Source organism: Arachis hypogaea, chromosome 15, assembly GCF_003086295.3.
Source record: "Arachis hypogaea cultivar Tifrunner chromosome 15, arahy.Tifrunner.gnm2.J5K5, whole genome shotgun sequence".
Lineage (NCBI taxonomy): Eukaryota > Viridiplantae > Streptophyta > Magnoliopsida > Fabales > Fabaceae > Arachis > Arachis hypogaea.
The window spans coordinates 21,202,129-21,223,002 of record NC_092050.1 but is presented as its reverse complement, the minus strand read 5'-3'; the positions used below and the strand labels follow the sequence as shown (position 1 = coordinate 21,223,002).

Below are 20,874 nucleotides of genomic sequence, written 5' to 3'. Positions count from 1 at the left end.
TTAATAAAAGATAAAATTGTTTGCTACAAAACTTTAGTTCATTTAATAAACATTTCAAATATTAAAATTCAATTCAATTTTATAGTTTTATTCATTCATTTCAAACACTAGAATTCAATTCTATAATTTTACTGAAAAAGGATTGGAATTATCATCCTCCTCTTCTTCCACCTCCTCCTCTTTTTCTTCCGTTATTGAAAATTCGTCAGTTGTATTATCATAATAGTTGCTTAAAGAGAATGGAGGTGCAAGTGGTAGAGGAAGGGCTGTAGTGCTTCCAAGCATCAAAATAACCGAGGACATGGTGGGCCTATCTTTGGGCCTTTCTTGAACACACAACAGTCCAATATGAATCCATCTCAACGCCACATCTATGGGGCAAGCGTTGACCAGGACATGATCCAGAAATTCCAGCTCCTTGCCTTCGCTCCAGAGTCGCCATGCCTGTTAAATCTCACGAAGGGGTAAACACTGTACCATCCAAACAAAAATAAATAAATAAAGAACGAACTTACATAAGATATAAGAGTTAGAGTTTGATCACGACGACGCTCTGGTTGGAAGAAACCAATGTTCTTTCTCCCGCTTAAAATTTCCAACATCAGTACCCCAAAGCTGTAAACATCAGATTTGACCGAAAATGACCCTTCCAAAGCATATTCTGGTGCCATATAACCACTGGAATAACCCAAAGTAAACACATTAGTTGGCCTCTATCAAGTTACAGGGTCATAATGGTTTATACATTAATGCTGTTTTAAAAAATTAATTAATGCAATGTCAAGTGTCTACACGTTTAATCATCCGGTTTGGGAACTAATTTGAGATTTGTGAATGTTTTATCTCAACCAATTACCAATAAAAAGAAAAAGGTTCTTGAAGGCTCAACCTCTCCATATAGTCCATTAGCCTTAGTAAAATTCAAGTTATTATTAATACAGTAAGAAAGAAACTACGTTAACCATAAATGAGCTAACTATGAAGTAGAGTTATTCGGAATAGCTGGCCGGCAAAAGAATGATAGCAAGTGAATTGAAGAAACCATCGTACGTATATATGGATTTACGTTGAACTGGGAGAACTGGTAGTACTTACTATGTACCAACAACCCTTTCGGTGCTTGCTTCAATTTGATCGCTATAAAATATTCTAGCAGTCCCAAAATCTGATATCTTGGGATTCATGTCTTGGTCTAACAATACATTGCTAGCTTTCAAATCTCTATGAATAATTTTCAGCCTGGAATCCTCGTGTAGATATGAAAGACCTCTTGCAATTCCATTTATAATTTTTTCCCGCTTAGGCCAGTCCAGCTTTCCACGTTTGTTTTGATCTGCATGCATGGCAGGATAAGAGTAGAAAAGATCGTGACCAGTGTATATAGGAAACAGAAAGAAAATATGTATATATATGATTAGGAAAAGTATAGGTAAGTGACAGGAAGAGCTAACCAAATAGAAAAGCATCGAGACCGGTGTTGGCCATGTACTCGTAGACAAGAAGCTTTTCGTTTCTATCAAGGCAGCATCCCAAGAGCCTAACAAGATTTTTGTGTTGAAGTTTTGCAATCAACGTCACTTCATTCTTGAATTCTTCAATGCCTTGTCTTGATTTGAATGAAAGCCTTTTAACTGCTATTTCCTTTCCATTATTTAACTTCCCCTGTACGTGTGATTTGCAAAATATAAATCATAAATAAAAAAACAAGCACAGCTAAAATACTAATCTACCAACTCATCAATGAGATTGATAAACTGCCCCACAATATTTTCCTAATGTGGATGGTAATTATTATTCTGTGGAAAAGTCCAAGTATAACCTTGAAAACGGGCCCAAAGCCACCTTCACCTAGCTTAGTGTCATCAGAAAAACTGTTGGTAGCAACCTTAATCGTGCTCAAACTAAAGCACTGTACTTCTCCTTTGTTGTCTTCGAGTGTAATCATTCCTTGATCCTTAAAGTACGACCTACTTGAACCTTTCAACTTATTTACTTGAATTACATCGGTAAGCTGTTCCCCTGAGTTAAAGATCTTGTTAGGAAAGTTGGGCAAATTTTTTTTAAAAAATATGGTGGTAGTAGAGAATAGAGACTAGAAAACTTGTAACAGTTGGTACGCACCTTGATTTCGTCTTTCCTTGGGTTGAGCTGACCAGACAAGACAGAAGAGCATAAAAACCGTAATTGGAATGACCATGTGGAGTATAAGGAGTTTTGCAGTGCGATTTCTGTTATCTGCTCGTTCAAGTTTCCATCGTGATTAGAAAATGGTTAAGCGTAAGTAGTTATTCACAAAATAAACAAGTTGCGATTCCTTACCTTTCGATGGTAGTCTCGGTTTGCTAGTATTAGGTGATACTAGTGGCTCTAAACTATCATAGAAGATATCCTTCTCGTACCTTATAATGCAAGTAGGAGCCAGTAAGCGCCACCCAACACTGTGTTCGCAACAAGTCTTAGATCTATCCATCAAATTAGACAAACAAGACGCACATGAAGAGCGATTTATATCCCTTGTACACTGCACCAACCCGTATCTATCCTCGGACCCATTATTTACCTTATATTTCCCTACACTGAACAGCATATCCCTACTTGAGGCTTGTTCTATCAACTGGTACATCACTGCTTGTACATTGAGATAAGTTTCAGTCGGTGAAGTGCTATTATTGTCGTCAATGTTCCAAGCAAATACTAATGGCTTAGTTTGCGCCACCCCAAAAAACTGTTCCTTGGAGTACCTAAGCATGCATTCGTCGTACCAGATTACTGCACTAGATTTCGATGCGCACTTGCTTTTGATTTCTATACTGGCAGTTATGGTACAGTTTTTGCAGGTGACCTGGGACACATCAGCCCTGCATTGGAAGAGGCCATACAGCCTTGTGGAAACATTAGCCTTGTGGAAGCTCTTAGAGAAAGCTGCTGAAGATAAAAGCCTCAAAAGATAAGTTAGATCAGATTGGAAAATGGCACCGGTGGTTGCATTCTCCAATAATGGATCTTTACAGTCATGATAATTGTATGTTGGCATTGAATTACCGTGCTTCATCAGCACAGTTGAGATTAGAATCAAGAATAAAGTTCTGCTGTTGAGGGAGCGAGACATTATTATTTTTTACTCTCTGCCTTCTCTGATAAGTTTGTTGCTTTGCAAGATATATATCATAAGTAGTATATCATAGAATGAAGGATGGAATATTTGTCTCCTAATAAGCCAATGTTGTCTTTTCGAAATGTTTCAGCAATTATTTTGCATTTTTTTTATTTAAGAGGGTTGTTTTCCATGGAAAACAACCATGTGCTAATCCAAAGGGACATTTGTCTTTTTCTATTTAATAGTAAACTACATATCTCTTTCATAAAATAGTAAAATACATGAAAAAGACATTAAACAGAATAAGGCACGGTGATTAGTGATCAAGCCTTGAGGTAAACATATGAACATTCAAAGAGAAGAAGCATAATCCACTAGACGTACTTTGCATTCGACAAGTAAACATTCCTTGATTTCAACATACTTAGATATATCACACTTAATCGATCAATCATCTAGGTAAGACACTGGACAATATACTCCCCCCGTTCATAGAAGGATTGGTTGTAGTGGCTGGACCTGGATCTTGATCAACATGAAACGCCCTACCCAATGAAAATGCTGGTTGACTTGGTTTTGGAAGAGCCATTTGTTCACTTCCTAGGAGAACCACCACGCTTGACATGTTAGGCCTCAGCTCCGGATCTTCCTGCACACACAGAAGCCCAATGTGCATGCACTTCACAACTTCACAGGCCACACACGATTCCAACAACACTGGATCCACAAATTCCAACTTCCTCTCTTCATTCCACAGCTGCCATGCCTGTCATGTTAGAATTCAGAAATAATTAGCTCAAGTTAAAGAACACTACTGCTACAAAATCCGGTATTTCAATTAGTGAAGTTATATATTAATTACATATGCCAGTAGTGTTGGGGCAAGTTCTGTTGTGTAGAACCCACTGTTTCTTTTCCCGTTGATTATTTCAAGCAACATGACACCAAAGCTGAACACATCCGATTTTACTGAGAAGAGTCCTTCCATTGCATATTCGGGAGCCATATATCCACTGTATTTTATACATAAGCATCATATCGGTTTATAATTATATAAAAGTACATGGAATGGAAGTATAATCCCAAGTATATATATTATGGCAATAACATAAACTAAAACAAAAGAAAAGTGAGAGTTGACCTACTATGTTCCCACAACTCTCTTTGTGTTTGCTGTATTTTGATTCTCGTAAAATATCCTAGCCATACCAAAATCTGATATTTTGGCAACCATTTCATGGTCCAACAACACATTGTTTGGCTTTAAATCCCTGTGAATGATTTTAAGCCGAGACTCCTCGTGAAGATAAAGCAGTCCTCTCGCAATGCCATTGATAATCCCATACCAAGTATGCCAATCAAACTCGGAACGTTTCTCTGGGTCTTGAAAATATATTAAGCAACAGCACAAGTCAACTGAATACCATGTTGATGTAAAAAAATTAAAATGAAGCAGTTTCCAAAAAAATGTAAAAATGGATTAACGATACATTTGGAAGGTTAATGGAAAAAAATGTGCAAAACATGAACTAACCAAAGATAAATTGATCAAGGCTTTTGTTTGACATGAATTCATATATGAGAAATTTTTCATCCCCCTCTAAGCCACACCCCAACAGCCTCACTAGATTCTTATGCTGAAGCTTGGCAATGAGTATGACCTCATTTTTCAATTCCTCTATCCCTTGCCAAGACTTTTTTGATAGCCTTTTAACTGCAACTTCACTGCCATCTGGTAGAACACCCTGCAATATGGATACCAAAATTACAGCACACTACAGAGGCCAAAACGAACTCTAGACGATTATATTATACATACTAGTTACCTTGTACACTGCACCAAATCCTCCTTGTCCCAGTTTATTTGTATCAGAGAAGTCATCAGTGGCATCCTTAATGGTTGCTAAGTTCATGAACGACAGTTCATCAGAGCTAATCAGGTCACCTTCCTGTGTAACTGCTACGCTCTTGGAGCTTGCCAACTGTTGTAGTAGCGTCCTTTCGATCCTTTCTTCATCTGTAAGAAAAAGAGAGCTTAGGCTTGCAATTCCTTGTTTTGCAATGATAATGAATTCTAGTTACACAAGTTTCACCTCTCTCTGTGTCCCCTTTGCGGAGCAGGCAAGCAGTGCACAGCAAAATAGTAACTGCTAATACTAAGAGTGAACCACCAATTGTCAATGCAAACATCCATGGCTTCCATTTTTCCCCTCCTTTGGAAGTCGGAAAGAGCAGCATCTTTGCTGATGAATGGTTGAAGAACCTGTATGATTCAAACCTCACATTGCAAGTCCGACTAAGAATGATACCGCCTTCTCGGAAGGAGCAGCATTGAGTAAGTTCTGTTAAGGCAGAACTCAAGCAAGTGGCACAGTCTGCTTGAGAGGTATCCCTGGTACACTGGACTAGTCCATAAAGCTTCTTGTTCTTGATACCATCAGAACCAGAATATTGAATCTCCCCTGCTGCAAACATGTTGTTGGCAGGAATAAAAGCTGCTTCTTGTGAGAGGTTGTTCATCAGATATGCCAAGACTTGATCAAATCCAGAAGGGTGCGAGATATTCTTCTCCTTAAGATTATGGTTAGGATACTTCCCGGTGTAAGTCATACTCGTGAAGAACATCTGAAAGGAGTAGCGGACTTGGCAAAGCTCATACCATATGATTGCATCTTCACTGTTGCACATCTTTGTTAAATCTTGGCTTGCTTTCTGAATGCATTCCTTGCAGACTGTGGAGTTGGTGATGTCTCCTCTGCACAGTGCTTGTCCGTACACCTTGTCTTCCCCATCTCCCACGGATGTGTTGTAGAAGCCATTCTTGGAAGCCGTGTTGGAGGGCAGCAACCCCAAAAGAAGCTTCAGGTTATTGTCAAATGTGCTGTTGCTGCTATATAATGGGAATTCAGTTGGACAATATGTGTCAAGAGGGTCTGTGCTGCTTCCAACACATAACAATAACATACAAATGACAAACATATACATAACTAAAGGTGTGTCCTTGTCCTTGTCCATGATCACCTTTTCAGCCAAAAGACCAAAAAGTAAGTTAGACTGATAGAGCATGTATGTTACTCAAGGAATCATGGCTTTTACTTTATAGCATGGATATTCCTCATCATAGTTTAGTGTAGATCCATTCAGCTCTCTCATATAAAATCTAGGAAATTGACCGGAACTTGTAATTAAGGAAGCACTTCATTCTGATGGTTTTATGAACGGTATTAGTCAAACACAAGGTTGGTATACGATATGGTAATGGTATTATCACATGCCTTCCTTTTATTCATTCTTGTTTATTCTAAGCTAATGAATTATTACTACTAGTCTTTCTTTTTTGCCGTGTAATATACTGCTAGTCAATAATAATTTACATGTGTCATGCATATATTTCAGTCACAATCAATAGGCAAAGCTAGGTTGCCTTGATTGAAAGAACCTACCTACACATGAAGAAGAAATCCGTTAACCCTCAAATTGAAGTCCGTGTAATGTATTTTCCTAATAGTCTCTAAATTTAGTATTTGTAATATAGTCAGCATCAATATAAAAGGATCTAAGTTAATTTTAACCATGGTTGTCTAATGGAGTAAAAGGAACTATTCTTCAACGACTTTCTTAAGGGAAGGAAGTGAGATAATTTTCTTTTCTTTATTAAAGCTGATTGTAACAACTATGCAACTTCCATTTGATTATACCGCTTAAAATGATGGAATAGAATTGAAAATAAAATCATGGAATGGGAAAGGCTTGGACTTCACTGAGCCCCGGGTTCTTGCTTAGAATAAAAATGCATAAACTAAGAACTGTTCCCTATGCTGACTAAGCAGTTGATTATTATAACCATTCAATACACTTCTCATTGCAGTGTTAAATATTAGTATGACCTCAATGACAATTCATATTTAATTTCCTCAACTTAAATCAATATTCTTGATATGCAAAATAAAATCCACCGTATGTTGTTATCACTTACTATTCTTCTGTCGTATTTGGAATTTTGTTTGTTATGATATATGAACAGGGAAAAGTTTACAAAAAATTTGGTCTTGGCACCCATGCTATCATTTTTTAATCAGTGTGCAGCAAGCTCTACATTCTGACCAATTCTCACATGAACCACAGACTATGAAAGTGACAACCTGGCCTCTTCTCATTTCCTCTTGTTTTTTTTTTCATTTCTCAACCAAGGTCGCACAAAATAAATTGATCAATAAATTTCAAATCTATATTTTAAATATACTTTAATTATATATATATATATATATATATATATATATATATATATATATATATATATTTGTTTTCTTCTTTGTTTTTTGAAAAGAAATATCCCCTAAAGTCCTAAACATCTCTAATTATTAAAAATTAGGAATGATAATTTGATCTGTTCCATATGTCCCTTTCCATACGAAGCTGAATTTTCAACTGTTGATTAGGTTTTGGAACTAGCATGGGTAATATCTTATGATAATTGTTTGGGTATGAGGAAGTTATGGATAGTTGTTGCTCGATTCCATACTTATTCCCTACCCGACTCAAACATACACAAATGAAAGTTTGAGATAGACTATCGGGTTTGATGAATTTAATTTGATGAATACAAGCTTTTTTTTAATTGCTTATAATTTATAAAGTGATGATTTTAAATATTATATTTAGAACTTACATAATTTTGTAGCATTTGGAGTTTACATAGTCTTTTTAATACTTTATATTTTATTTTTATAGCCCATAAACTATATTTCATACTAGAAAAATACTATTTAAAAAAAAAAAAAACAAAAAACAAAAGGTATCACATTTCGAATGGGATGAACATAGGTATGTAAGATACTTGTGGATATGATTTGAGCTATAAATAAAGAGAAAGCCTAGAAAACCAATAGTTTTATTAAAATTTGGGACACTCAACCATAAAAAAAAAATGAGTAATATTATATTATTAGATGTAATCTTATCTCATTAAAAATATTAATAACCACTAATTAATAACTATAAATCACAAAACTTCATGCCTCTAACACTCCCCGTAAAATAAAATATCATTAAGCAATGGGACAATAATAGAACAAATAACTAATATTTGAGGGGGGGTTAATATGAAAATACATGTCCTGCTTCATTGCCATCTTTATTAAAAATGTTTTTAAAGCGAAATAATCTCGTGTAACTCTTATTTTTTAAAACTACTAAATAAATATTGAAATTATAGTATCCTTAATATTAGTACAACAGTTTTCAACAATAGAAGATAAAATAATTTTAATATTATAATATAAATATAAATACTATATGTTCAAAATATATTAATGCTAAGTTGCTAACTAATAAGTATATTGTATAACTGGTAGAAGGGCAACCTACTCAAAACTAAAACCAAGTTTTATTTATGAGGAATGCTAGGGGGCTAGCAACTTTGTGATTTGTAGCCATCAAATAGTCATCAATGATGGTTTTAATGGTGTGAGATGGATGTGAGATTTCATCCAATGGCTCACTTTTCTTTGTTGGTTACATGCTGGCCAGAATTTAACAAAGTTGCTGGCCCCTAGACTTTTCCTTTATTATATTTAGACGTAGCTCAGAGAAGTTCGAGAAAATGTGATAGTACCGGTAGTTTGAAACCATCAGAATTCAGATTTCTATAACTAACTCACGAGCATTTCAATACCACAATACACAAGAAGTTTAAACTTCAGTCACGAGGCAATAATATGTCAGAATCAGTTAAGAAAGTGATAGAGCATTGTCTAGAGTGTGGGTGAAGCCCATCATTGTCATTGAATTTCCCTACTGAGAAAGGTGGTCGCGCTGGTTGGCCAACTATTGCTGATTCATTCTTCAACATTAGAACAACAGAAGACATGCTTGGCCTATCATATGCATCTTCTTGAACACACAGCAGTCCAATATTCATGCATCTCAAGAACTCATCTTCTTGGCATGAATCACCTAACAAGGGATCCTTTAACTCTAGTCCCTTCCCCTCATTCCATAGATGCCATGCCTGCAAATTATATTGATAGTTAAACGTGCCTAAGTAAGTTTAGATTTTGGAAGCAGACACTTACATATGTTAGAAGACTAGGAGTACTTTTAGAGTGGAAGAAGCCTGCGTTATGCTTCCCTGTAATGATCTCAAGAACTAGTACTCCATATGCAAAAACATCAGATTTTATGGAATATAGTCCCTCCATAGCATACTCCGGTGCCATATATCCACTGTAAATTTGAAAATACAAAAGACTCATAAATGATGTAAGCAGATGGGAAATGTTCATATTAAAAGGGATTAAGTACTTACTATGTGCCAACTATTGTAGCCGTGTTAGCTTCGCCTTCATTCCCTGCGAATATTTTTGCCATTCCAAAGTCAGAGATCTTTGGATTCATGTCTGAGTCCAACAACACATTGCTTGCTTTTAGGTCTCTATGGATAATTTTAAGTCGAGAGTCTTCGTGAAGATAAAGAATCCCCCTTGCTAATCCATCTATTATATCAAGGCGTTTCGTCCAAACCAGCTTTGCACGTTCGTTGGGATCTGTCCCAAAAGTTATAATCAGTCTAATTTCTCAATGCTTTTAACTGCTTGTTTCATGGGTAAAAAGAATGAACTAACCGAAAAGGAGTACATCAAGGCTACCGTTGGGCAAATATTCATATACAAGAAGCTTCTCTTCCTCATCTACACAAAATCCAAGAAGCTTTACAAGATTTTTGTGTTGAAGCTTCATTATGAGCAGAACCTCGTTTATGAATTCCTCTGAGCCCTGCTCAGAACAGGTTGAGAGCCTCTTGATTGCTACCTCCTGCTCATTGCTTAGAATCCCCTGCAAAAGAAAATCTTCAAATCTGTCTTGAATGAATGAAGAGATTATTTACCGTATAACCCTTATATAGATTACCTTGTAAACTGGACCAAAGCCACCTTGTCCAAGTTTATTTGAATCAGAAAAGTTTTTGGTAGCAACACAAAGTGATCCAAAATCAATATAAGGGGAGTCCTCGGATATTACGCCATTTAATCGTGGAAAATCTGGATGATGGAACACTGCTTCATCCCGCTGGCCAAAGTTCAGATTTATTAGATGTATGATTTGCCTATTATTCCATTCCAAAGCAGAGAAATTAGAAGAATAAGAGAGCCTAGCATACCTTGTGTGTTTTCTTGTTCCGTATAAAGTACATGCAATAAATGAAAATAATTGCCAAGCATAGGACAAGTGCAACTGCAATTCCCGTAATAATCCATACTTTGCTATCTGCATGAAGGATCAATGGAATGAGGCTTTCTTCGGTGGTTGAAAGCATTAAATAAAAGAGATATGAAATGCTTACTTTTGCCTTGATTTGTGTGGGGTGAAGGACTTAACGGCCCTGTGGCACCAAGATAGAAGGGATAAAATTCATATCTGAGGTAACAACTGCGGCTCAGGACTCTGGCACCGATGGAGCCATAGCAACAGCTTGGTATGTCTCTCATAGCACTTTTGAGGCACTTGCTGCAATCATTGGCTGATAAATCTCTTGTGCACTGCACTAAGGCATATATTGTTTCATCTCCAAAGGGAGCTTCTCCGGTGGCATACATGTTTGCCGAAACATTAAAAGCTGCAGTGGACGAAAGATTACTCAGCATCTGGTTCACAGAAGACTGAAATTTGTGTGGTTCTGACACATTTTGAACATTGTCTTTGCCTATGTTCCCTGTGTCATTCAGCGTGCCGATGAAGTTGGTATTGGAATAACGTATCTGACAGCTCTCCTCCCAAAGAACAGCTTCTTGTGATTGGGGACAGAGTTTGAGGATGTCCTCTATTGTGGTGGCTATGCAGTTCTGGCAAGCTTTGCTTGAGATGAAGTCAAGGCACATGTAGAGCCCATACACTCTTTCTGTGGCGTTCCCATATGATGTGTTATAGAACTTAGAGGCTGATGCATTGGACGGTAGGGATTGGAGAAGGTTGTTTAGATTGTTCTGGAAGGTGCTCCCATTTTCATGGCTGGAGCAAATCTCATAAGGAGGGTCGGCATAGCAAACTTGTGAAACCAGAGAAAGAGAGCAAACAAGAATCACTAATTCAATGTATTTCGGAATCATTGGAGAACGAATCTTTTTTGATCTTTCTGCTTCTTCCCAAGTTGAAACCCGTTTATCTGCTAGTGATAGGAGTAACACAACAAAACACAACGCCATTTCCGTGGTTGGACTTCAACCAATTCACTGTAATTTCCAGGAAAATGTCTTTGCTTGTATTTACTACTTACTAAGATGGTCGTTAACCTGTTATTGGTATATATTTATTTCACGAAACAGGCAGACAAAATCAGCTGCTTGAGTTAGACATTTTAACGAAGGTGTGTTCAAATTATAGAGTTGAAAAATGAATTGCATTCTTGAGTCTTGACCCGGAAAACATGCTCCAATCAGTGTATCTGGTTTTGATTTTTTAAACAACATAAATAACTTAAACTGATTAAATACTATATTATATGGAATAAATAACATCAAAGAATGATACGTAAGCAACACATATCATTGATGGTGAAAGGAAAAACTACAAGAATTGAGAAAATATTAATAAGAAGAAGAAACCGGCAACCAGTTTAATCAGTATTAAACTATTAATTAACTTGAGAGCAGAGAGCAGAGGCAGCGTGGAACAAATACTTTGGCAAACAATAAGCAGTAGCAGTAGCAGCTAATGCAATGTTGTATTTGACTGTTTTATTTTATCTACTAAGTTGCTCAGTGCTCTGCCATTTCATCATGCTCTAGCGTGGCAAACTGGAATGCAGGGGACAATTGGTGCCAAACTACCAATAATGAGCCTCTATTAGTGTATTTCATTTTTTTTTAATATGCTATGCTATAATTAATAAAAACCACTCACATAAAAATATTTAAAACATATTTTTTTTAGTAATTAAAATTTAACATATATAATTAATTAAATTGTGTTATTTTTATAAAATTAGGTTAGACAAATTAATTTGACCGAAAAAATAATAAATTAAATTTTAAATTGATCTAAATTAATATTATTTTTTTTATAGAAAATAACTACACCTTTATTATAAAAATTAATTAAAATATTTTTATTATAGATATTAATTTTGAAAATTCTAAATTCTAATCCTTTACTTTTCTGCCGTCATAGAATTAGAATTTAGAGTTTTCAAAAAAAAAAATATATATATATATATATATATATATATAATAGGAGTATTTTAGTTATTTTTTATAATATAAAAATTGTAGTAATTTTTTATAAAAAATAATATTAATTTAGACTGATTCAAAATTTAATTCACTATTTTTTCGATTAAATTAATTTATCTGGTTTAATTTTGATAAAAATAATACAGTTTAATTAATTATATATATTAAATTTTAATTACTAAAAAATGTCTTTACAAAAAATATTTTAGACGTTTTTATCTAAATAATTTTCATAATTAATAGCATGGATTAATGCTTTCTCTCATATTTATACATGCACGTACGGCTGAGTTTATAGAGTTTATTGAATCAGAATAATTTTTGTAGATAATAAACTAAATTAATTAGTTATATATTTTGACGAACTAGGTTAATTCGAGTTTACTAGAGCAGTAGAGCTCCAATGAGTTAGAAAAATGAATTGATTTAGAATTAAAATTTATATTAAAATTAATAGATAAAATAAAATTAGTCCCACTTTAAAAATGTAGTATTTTTTTGATAAAAAAATTAATAAAATTTTATAAATTATATAATTATTTTTATGAAATAATTAAAAATAATATAAAATTTAAATTAAATTAAGATTAAATATTAGAATAATAATTTTTATATTTAATTTCAAATAATTATTTATAACATATAATTATGTAAAATAATGGGCAAAAAATCATATTAAGCCACATGCAGAAATGTGTAACCAAAATACGCCAAACAGAAATTTGTTTCAGCAATAAGCCAAGCGGCATATTTATATAAATCGAACCACCTAGGTTCGAACTCTATTAGCAAGTAATTCGAACCATTTCAGTTCGAACTACTACTGGAAAAATGTATATAATTCGAACCGGTTAGGTTCGAACCAGGAGAGCATGTAATTCGAACCGGTTGAGTTCGAATTATGTGGAGAGTAGTTTAGTGTAATAATTCGAACCAGGTTGGTTCGAATTATGGGGAGAGAGGTTGAGTGTAGTAATTCGAACCAGGCTGGTTCGAATTACATGTATCATGGTTCGAACCAGGTTAGTTCGAATTAGTAGGACTCAGAGCTCTATATAAACGCTGTAAACGTGATTTGCTCTCATTAGAGGGTGTAAGATGGCTAGTGAGGAGGAGAGTTTTGCTGTTTTGGTACACCACAGAGGATCCATCAAGAGGAAAACTCGGTCCGGAGTGAAGTTCACAGATAAGAATCCTCTCTATATTGTGGTGAATCGAACGACAAGCTATGATGACCTGGTTAGATCTGTGCTGATGAAACTTGGCCTGGAAGGTGCGAAGCAGATTAAGAAGTTTTTCTATCGCATTCCAGTCACGATCCTGCACGATACGGTGAAGTATGATTGTCTCACGATTGGTAGTGATGAGGACCTCCAAGTCATGTTTCTTTGTCGGAGGCAGTTTCCGGAGGTCCGCACACCAGAGTTGCTGGCAAAGCTGGTTGATGTGGTATCCAGCTCAGGGGGTTCGAACCGGAATACCACCAATGTAGCCACGGCAGCTGGCTCCAGTTCCATGGCTGCTGTGGCTTCTTCCTCCGTCCCAGTTTACGAGCCAGCGGCCCAACTTGTCGCCTCCCCGTCATTTGCTGTTGATTTGAATGACGGCGTCCGCGACGAGGTAGGATCCTTTGATGTTCTGCCAAACGCTTTACACGGTGTTCCACCGGTTGGCGTCGGAGACGGAGAATTGGGTGATCCTGATGAGGACGACGTTGAGCCCGAAACAATTGAGGATGATAGCGGGGACGAGGTTGTAGCGGCTGGGCCTGCATTGGCTGGCGGTGGTTCTAGCTCTGGCACACAGCAGTATCCACCATATTTTTCTTCGCTGGACCTGGACGCCATGACGCATGAGGGTGCGTTAGGGCACGCTGTTGGATTCGGAGCTAGAGATGCGGAAGGGAATGCTGGTCTCACAGAGTTCCAGGTTGGTCAGCAATTCCAGGATAAAGATGAGGCCCTGTTAAGTGTGAAGACTTACAGCATCCGGCGAGGGGTACAGTACAAGGTGGTGGAGTCCGATCACCGCCGGTATGTGGGCAAGTGTTCCGAGTTCGGGAATGGGTGCACATGGTTGATTCGACTGAGTCTCCGGAAGCGCAAGGGCATTTGGGAGGTCAAACGGTACAATGGCCCTCACACTTGCCTGGCCACATCCATATCAAGTGATCACAGAAGTTTGGATCATTCTATGATTTCGGCGTTCATTATGCCAATGGTTAGGGCTGACGCATCGGTTAGCATCAAGGTGCTCCTGAACGCCACGACAGCGCATTTTGGTTTTAGGCCGACTTACAGGAGGGTATGGATGGCGAAGCAGAAGGCCGTTGGCCTCATCTACGGTGACTGGGATGAGTCATACAGCGAGATACCTAGGTGGGTGTTGGGTGTCCAGCTGACGATGCCTGGTACTGTTGCGGTCCTCAGGACGAGCCCGGTTCGAGTTGGAGGACAGGTGGACGAGTCTCAAGCTTATTTCCACAGACTTTTCTGGACTTTCCCCCCGTGCATCGAGGCATTCCGGTATTGCAAGCCGCTAGTCAGCATTGACGGCACACATCTATATGGTAAGTATGGGGGAACGTTGCTCATTGCGATTGCACAGGACGGGAACTCCAACATTCTACCTGTCGCATTCGCACTAGTAGAGGGTGAGAATGCGGAGTCCTGGACATTCTTTCTCTCGAACCTTCGGCAGCACGTGACCCCGCAGCCCGGTCTGCTGGTTATATCGGATAGGCACAACGGCATCAAGTCTGCGCTTGAGGCCCCGGACGGAGGTTGGTTACCGCCATCTGCGTACCGTGCATTCTGCATACGACACGTAGCGGCTAATTTCGCCCTTACCTTCAAGGGCAAAGACGCTAGGAGGCTTCTCGTGAATGCAGCGTACGCGAAGACTGAGGTTGAGTTTGATTACTAGTTTGATATACTGCGGTCTGAAGACCCGGCGATGTGTGAGTGGGCGAACCGTATTGATTACTCCTTGTGGACGCAGCATCGCGATGAGGGGAGGAGATTCGGTCACATGACGACGAATATCTCCGAGTGTGTGAACTCAATCCTCAAGGGTGTAAGAAATCTTCCTGTAGCATCCCTGGTGAAGGCAACATATGGTAGGCTGGCCGAACTCTTTGTTCGCAAGGGGCGAGAGGCTGAGGCCCAGGTGGGCACCGGACAGCAGTTCAGTCAGCATTTGGTGAAGTGTATTGAGGCCAACTTGAAGACGGCCAGGTGCTTCACGGTGACGTTGTATGACCGTGATAACTCCGAGTTCACCGTAGCGGAGACCACTCCGACTGGTACTTTCTCATTGGGTACTTACCGAGTATCGCTTGCCTCCCGGACATGTGACTGTGGGTACTTTCAGGCGCTTCATTTCCCGTGTCAGCACGCACTTGCATGCTGTGCCTACGCACGTGTCAGCTGGAGCTTCTATGTTCATAGCGTCTATCAGATTACCTCGGTGTTCAATGTCTATCGGATGGGATTCACACCTCTAATCCCGGAGGGCTTCTGGCCACCTTACGATGGGCCCACCGTGATTCCGGACCCAAACAGAAGGCGTGCGAGAGAGGGGAGGCCTAGATCCACAAGGATACGGACAAATATGGATGAGGCAGATCCGAACAGGCCAAAACGGTGTGGCCTTTGTCGCCAACCCGAACACACTAGACGTAGCTGCCCACAGGTAGTAGGATCGTCTCAAACAGGGCGAAATTAGCTTCCATGATGTTATTGTTAGTGTTATTTACATTTAAGTTGTCTTGTTAGATGCATTGCTTGACCACGTATGTAACTTGTTGAGATTAATGCATTGTACTTTGGCTGTTGCGAGTAGTAATGAATATGTTGTCTTTCATTACAAGTACTGCTACAGGACTCGTTGATCCTCATTTTAATAACTAAACGAAATCATTATACCTTGTCATGTTTCATTTAATACAAATAGTCAATGTCCCCGAACACAAGTTACGAACAACATACATAAACAGAGCACTACATAACAAGAAAAGTACGCCTAACTATCATACATGACTGAAATAGAGGAAACAAAATACATGAAATGTGACTCATCTAAACAGATGCGAACCAGTACCACAGCGACGTGCTACCCGTGCCCTCTGCCCTCGGATCCCCCAGCTGAGTGTCCGCGACCAAGAACCTCTTCCCATGCTGACTCCACCACTAAAGGAACTCATGAGACGGTCCGGGGTCGGCAACAACGTCGAACCTCAATACACTGTCCTGACGAGCGTCCCAGTATGCATGCCACTTCCGCATGGAAGAGGGGAACCATCGATCGACGCCTCTCCCGTCCTTGGACATCAGAAAGTCGATGTTCAAGGCGGGACGCGGAAGGGCCTGTACCCCTCCAAACTGAGGAAGAACACGATCTATCTGATGCCACTCTATGACAGCAAAGTAGATCAGCGCGGTCACAGAGCGCCACACCGCCATGTGCCGAGGCTCCAAAACCTCCGGATGCAACACCTGAAGTACGTCGGGGCTACTGTACGGCATCCATATAAACTGCAGAACGAACCCACCCTTATCAGGGCAACTGTACGACCCAAGTGTAAAATATTTAACTTAAAAAGCATCACTTATAATTAGCATACTAACCTCCCTGGACTGTAACCGGTCTATCCGAAGCCTCCACATCTGCACTCTCGGACCCTTCTCGTTACCGGAAGGATTGTAACCTGCCCATCTGCACCATACACATGAGTTACATATACTAATATCTGTGTTTACATTATGCAATAGAGTATTAACATACACGCAGATCTGTAAGTCATATTGAAAAAGAATAGGCCCAGTATAGTACCTCGACGCCAACGGCCAGCTGAAAGTCTCATATCCTGCAGGCCTAAACTGAGGAAACCGCCAAAAGATCCAAGACTGCAGTAGCTGAAACGGGCCCGCTAACTTCACAACATGTCTGTTTGCCACTCTGCACATGCACCGGTACAACCAGGCCAGTGCTGCCGAACCCCAGCTGTACGTACCCAGCTCCTCCAGCCTCGCTACATACGGAAGTCATCTAATGTGAATCCGGTTGCCAGACTTGTCCGCAAACAGCTGCGTGCCCAGCAACATCATGATGTATGCACGGACATATCGGCGAACAGTGTCATCATCTGCATCCTCAGGGCACTCACCAAAGGTCTCCTGAAACCAGCTGCAGTTCACTGCGTACTTCTGAACCTGACTGGGAGGAGGTATAACTCCTAGCAACTCCTGGAACCAGACCCAGGGTGGACGGCCGCCATCGATGTATATATGGAACTCTGACAGGCACCCGCTCACGTAACGGCCATCCACTGGCAAACCCAGCTGGTATGCCACGTCCTGGAGTGTGATCGTGCACTCTCCGAACGGCATATAAAACGTGTGCGTCTCGGGACGCCATCTCTCCACGAATGCACTGACGAGCGCCTCGTCTAGCCGGAACCACCGGTCGTTCAGCCTTGCAAGATGGTATAGCCCTGCCATCTGCAAGTATGGAACGTATCTGTCATCAAGACGCATGCCCTACTGCCGCCTCATGCTCCTAATGCATCGCTGGGGCTGCGCATGAAAAGAACCGCATACTGAGATATATAACTACACAGGTTTTACAGTAAACCGGTTTACATTAACCATTTTGCTAAATTAAACAGCATAACATTACATGAAAGATAACTAACTGGAAAACAAACCCTAAACCACACAACTAAACCGCTAGCATATACCACAATTAACGAGATCCATTAACAAGAAACAAATTAAATAAACCGGCTTACTTAAACCACCTAGCATGAAACAACTACCCTAAACCACATAAAAAAACTGCTTGCAAAAACCGCTAACAAAAACCGCTAACATAAACCACCAACATAAACCACTACCAAAAACCACTGACTTAAACCACTATCAAAAACCACTACCCTAAACCACCACCTTAAACCACTAACATAAACCACTAACTTATACCGCTAGCTTAAACCACTATCATAAACCACCTACATAATCCCCTCACCTAAACCACCTACATAAACCACTAACATAAAGTACCGTCTAACCAAGATGAAAACCACTAAGGCACAACTAACGCTTGAATAAAAAATATTTCCGTACTAACCTCGTCGTTGATGACCCCGGCTATATGAGCGACTCCGTCCAACCGATATAACCGTGCCGGATCGTCCCCCATCAGCAGAGTAGTCCGTTCAGGTCTTCCTCGGAGAGAATCTGGGTCGTTTTCTCTGAGATTTTGTGGGGTAGGGGGAGGGATAATGGTTCGAATGAGGGTGATTCGAACTCCTTATATAGTCGAATCACACCTAATTCGAACCAGCCTGGTTCGAATTATGAAGGAGTGCACTAGGAGTAATTCGAACCAGCATGGTTCGAATTACATGAATTCGAGTTCAAAGCATAATTCGAACCACCCTTGTTCGAATTATGTATGAGAGAAGTTCGAACCTTTGTGGTTCGAATTATTCAAAAACGGTCAACACTAAATCGAACCATGTTGGTTCGAATTATGAAGGAGTGCAATTCGAACCAGCTTGGTTCGAATTATATTAAAATACAGTTTGGCTCATTGCTGAAACGAAATTGGATTTGGCGCATTTTGGTTACAGAATTCTTGCTTTGGCTCAATATGGTTTTTTGCCCTAAAATAATGTAATATTCTATAAAATTTAAAATAAAATTAAAATTAAATTATGCATTGGAGTTGCTCTTATGTACTAAAGTTTTTTTTAAAAAAAGTTAAAAATTATTAATATTTTTCAATTTTTTTACATAATAAACTTAATTAATGTATATGAAAAAATGATAAAAAATAGAGAAAAAAATTAAATGGTTATTGACAATTATCTTAAAATTAATTTATTAATTTATTTTTAAAATTTGTAGCATCTGTGTTTAGTAAATTAAATTTAAAATGACTTTTAATAAGCATAAGCAACAACAAGTGTGTTTGGTAAAATAACTTTTAAATTTTATAACTACTATAATAAACATTAATGTAAGAATTAAATGTTAATATTAATTAATATATGAGGTTATATTAGACTTTTTAATTTTGATAAGCAGGCACAAGCTAACTTTAAAAAACTTTTCCTTAAGTGCTTTCAAAAGTACTCATGACTTTTAAAAGCTACAAGTATGAGCACATGAGCTTTTATTTACTAAATACAAAATGAAATATTTATGCTTTTGAAAAGCACAAACATCTCTCCGATAGCTCCCCTAGGGTTCCCACCCAAGTGATAGACCTCATCCAACGTAGTACTAAGAAGGTCAAGGCACGAGATGTTGATCTTAACCAACCGGGAGACGACATGGAAATACTTGCTAATCATGCTGCGGAGATGATCATGAAGCCAAAGTTATCATACAAAGAGTCCCTCCTGGTGGCTCCAGGTTCGATGCATGAAGAAAATAATGTATTATTTGAAAGCATCACGGAGGAAGAATCTGATCTGAAAGATCGGTGGTATAAAGAAGACGATGACTTATCGAAAAAGGATACACCTTTTGATCTATGTACGGAAATAAAAGTTTCAAAAGAGGAGTTTGATAAATGGTGCAAGCCCTGGCATGCTGCTCTCATTGTCAAAGTTCTCGAAAAAAGAATTCATTTAGGAATTATGGAGCAACGTCTGAATAGAGATTGGGAAAAGAAAGGTAAGATTAATGTTATCGGCCATCGGAACTATGCTAAAAGTTCATAAAGCTACATCGACTCATTCGAAGGGATGTTTCACAAGGATTTTGGTGGAAATTAACTTATCAAGGAAACTGATCCCAAAAATTTGTGTACTGGGAAGCACTCTAAACCTCGAATACGAGGGCCTTCATCTCACTTGTTTCAATTGCGGGGTCTATAGACACCGGTCGGAGTCATGTGGAGAGGTACCGGTTATTGGGGAAGACTATCGGGTGGAGGTGGCAAACGGAAAACAGGTGGTTTCTAATGGAGACGCTAAGCAAGATAAGATTACAGGTGATCGAATGAGCGACAATAATCCTAGTAACAATCAAAATCTCCCTAATGTCGGTCCTTGGATGATGGTCCAGAAGAACCAAAAAGAAAACCAGAGAAGACACATCACATTAAAAGACAAATCAATCAAACCATGGATCTTGGAACAAATAAGGAAAGTTCTTATAATAACAGTAATAAAATCATGGAAACTGGATCAAGATTTAATATATTATTTGATGATAAGGAGGTGAAAATCTCGGAGGACACTAATGAAGGCAATGTTGCCCAAAACAGCTCTATGCATACTGGGCCAGTAATAAATCTGCAATTGAAAGAAGATGGACTCTCCATTCAGTCCCATGTTGATAAGCCTGTGGTCAATAAAGTTAATAGGCCTGTTGGACAAATGCAGAAAAGGGTTATCAAATCAGGTGCAGGGAAAAACCCTCAAGCACAAAAGAAAGACCTGTTCTTTGACTTTGGGCCTCAAAAACTGGTAAACTAACTAAGCCCAAACTAAAGGAAATGAACAAGATAGGTGTGAGTATGAAAAAGTCTCTGGCT

The 20,874-nt window shown here is 38.7% G+C and overlaps 4 protein-coding genes across 5 annotated transcripts; all 4 read right to left on the bottom strand.

Annotated features, from left to right (window-relative positions):
- Positions 1–59: 59 nt before the first annotated feature.
- LOC112749921 (cysteine-rich receptor-like protein kinase 25) lies at positions 60–3,151 on the bottom strand. The gene is made up of 7 exons (XM_025798352.3): positions 2,320–3,151; positions 2,122–2,235; positions 1,820–2,019; positions 1,452–1,662; positions 1,096–1,333; positions 516–678; positions 60–444 (listed from the first exon to the last, which is right to left on the bottom strand). The coding sequence occupies exons 1-7, from the start codon at positions 3,107–3,109 to the stop codon at positions 121–123; spliced, it is 2,040 nt and encodes a 679-aa protein (XP_025654137.1). The 5' UTR covers positions 3,110–3,151; the 3' UTR covers positions 60–120.
- Positions 3,152–3,390: 239 nt separating this feature from the next.
- LOC112749920 (cysteine-rich receptor-like protein kinase 15) lies at positions 3,391–6,306 on the bottom strand. 2 transcript variants are annotated; one of them, XM_072218833.1, is made up of 6 exons: positions 5,191–6,306; positions 4,924–5,114; positions 4,632–4,842; positions 4,243–4,513; positions 3,960–4,110; positions 3,391–3,863 (listed from the first exon to the last, which is right to left on the bottom strand). In XM_072218833.1, the coding sequence occupies exons 1-6, from the start codon at positions 6,161–6,163 to the stop codon at positions 3,549–3,551; spliced, it is 2,112 nt and encodes a 703-aa protein (XP_072074934.1). In that variant the 5' UTR covers positions 6,164–6,306; the 3' UTR covers positions 3,391–3,548. The 2 variants fall into 2 exon arrangements, with proteins under 2 accessions (XP_072074934.1, XP_025654136.1); XM_025798351.2 differs by having other exon boundaries at positions 4,243–4,480.
- A 2,155-nt stretch (positions 6,307–8,461) lies between these two features.
- On the bottom strand, positions 8,462–11,426 carry LOC112749922 (cysteine-rich receptor-like protein kinase 10). The gene is made up of 7 exons (XM_025798353.3): positions 10,440–11,426; positions 10,257–10,363; positions 10,007–10,165; positions 9,721–9,931; positions 9,405–9,642; positions 9,172–9,322; positions 8,462–9,107 (listed from the first exon to the last, which is right to left on the bottom strand). Exons 1-7 carry the CDS (start codon positions 11,296–11,298, stop codon positions 8,796–8,798), a joined length of 2,037 nt encoding a protein of 678 aa, XP_025654138.1. The 5' UTR covers positions 11,299–11,426; the 3' UTR covers positions 8,462–8,795.
- A 5,943-nt stretch (positions 11,427–17,369) lies between these two features.
- On the bottom strand, positions 17,370–17,861 carry LOC140179148 (protein MAIN-LIKE 1-like). The gene is made up of 2 exons (XM_072217799.1): positions 17,763–17,861; positions 17,370–17,681 (listed from the first exon to the last, which is right to left on the bottom strand). Exons 1-2 carry the CDS (start codon positions 17,859–17,861, stop codon positions 17,370–17,372), a joined length of 411 nt encoding a protein of 136 aa, XP_072073900.1.
- Positions 17,862–20,874: the final 3,013 nt, after the last annotated feature.

Coding starts and splice junctions, on each gene's coding strand:
- LOC112749921 (XM_025798352.3), bottom strand. CDS start 3,109: ATGTCTCGCTCCCTCAACAGCAGAACTTTATTCTTGATTCTAATCTCA. Junction 1,663..1,819: donor GCTTTGGGCCCGTTTTCAAG/GTTATACTTGGA, acceptor TCACACGTACAG/GGGAAGTTAAATAATGGAAA. Junction 1,334..1,451: donor TCTCGATGCTTTTCTATTTG/GTTAGCTCTTCC, acceptor CCATGCATGCAG/ATCAAAACAAACGTGGAAAG.
- LOC112749920 (XM_072218833.1), bottom strand. CDS start 6,163: ATGCTCTATCAGTCTAACTTACTTTTTGGTCTTTTGGCTGAAAAGGTG. Junction 4,514..4,631: donor CCTTGATCAATTTATCTTTG/GTTAGTTCATGT, acceptor CATGGTATTCAG/TTGACTTGTGCTGTTGCTTA. Junction 4,111..4,242: donor AAGAGAGTTGTGGGAACATA/GTAGGTCAACTC, acceptor TATAAAATACAG/TGGATATATGGCTCCCGAAT.
- LOC112749922 (XM_025798353.3), bottom strand. CDS start 11,298: ATGGCGTTGTGTTTTGTTGTGTTACTCCTATCACTAGCAGATAAACGG. Junction 10,364..10,439: donor CCACACAAATCAAGGCAAAA/GTAAGCATTTCA, acceptor TCCTTCATGCAG/ATAGCAAAGTATGGATTATT. Junction 9,932..10,006: donor GCTTTGGTCCAGTTTACAAG/GTAATCTATATA, acceptor TTTCTTTTGCAG/GGGATTCTAAGCAATGAGCA.
- LOC140179148 (XM_072217799.1), bottom strand. CDS start 17,861: ATGCGTCTTGATGACAGATACGTTCCATACTTGCAGATGGCAGGGCTA. Junction 17,682..17,762: donor TCCGGCTAGACGAGGCGCTC/GTCAGTGCATTC, acceptor ATCACACTCCAG/GACGTGGCATACCAGCTGGG.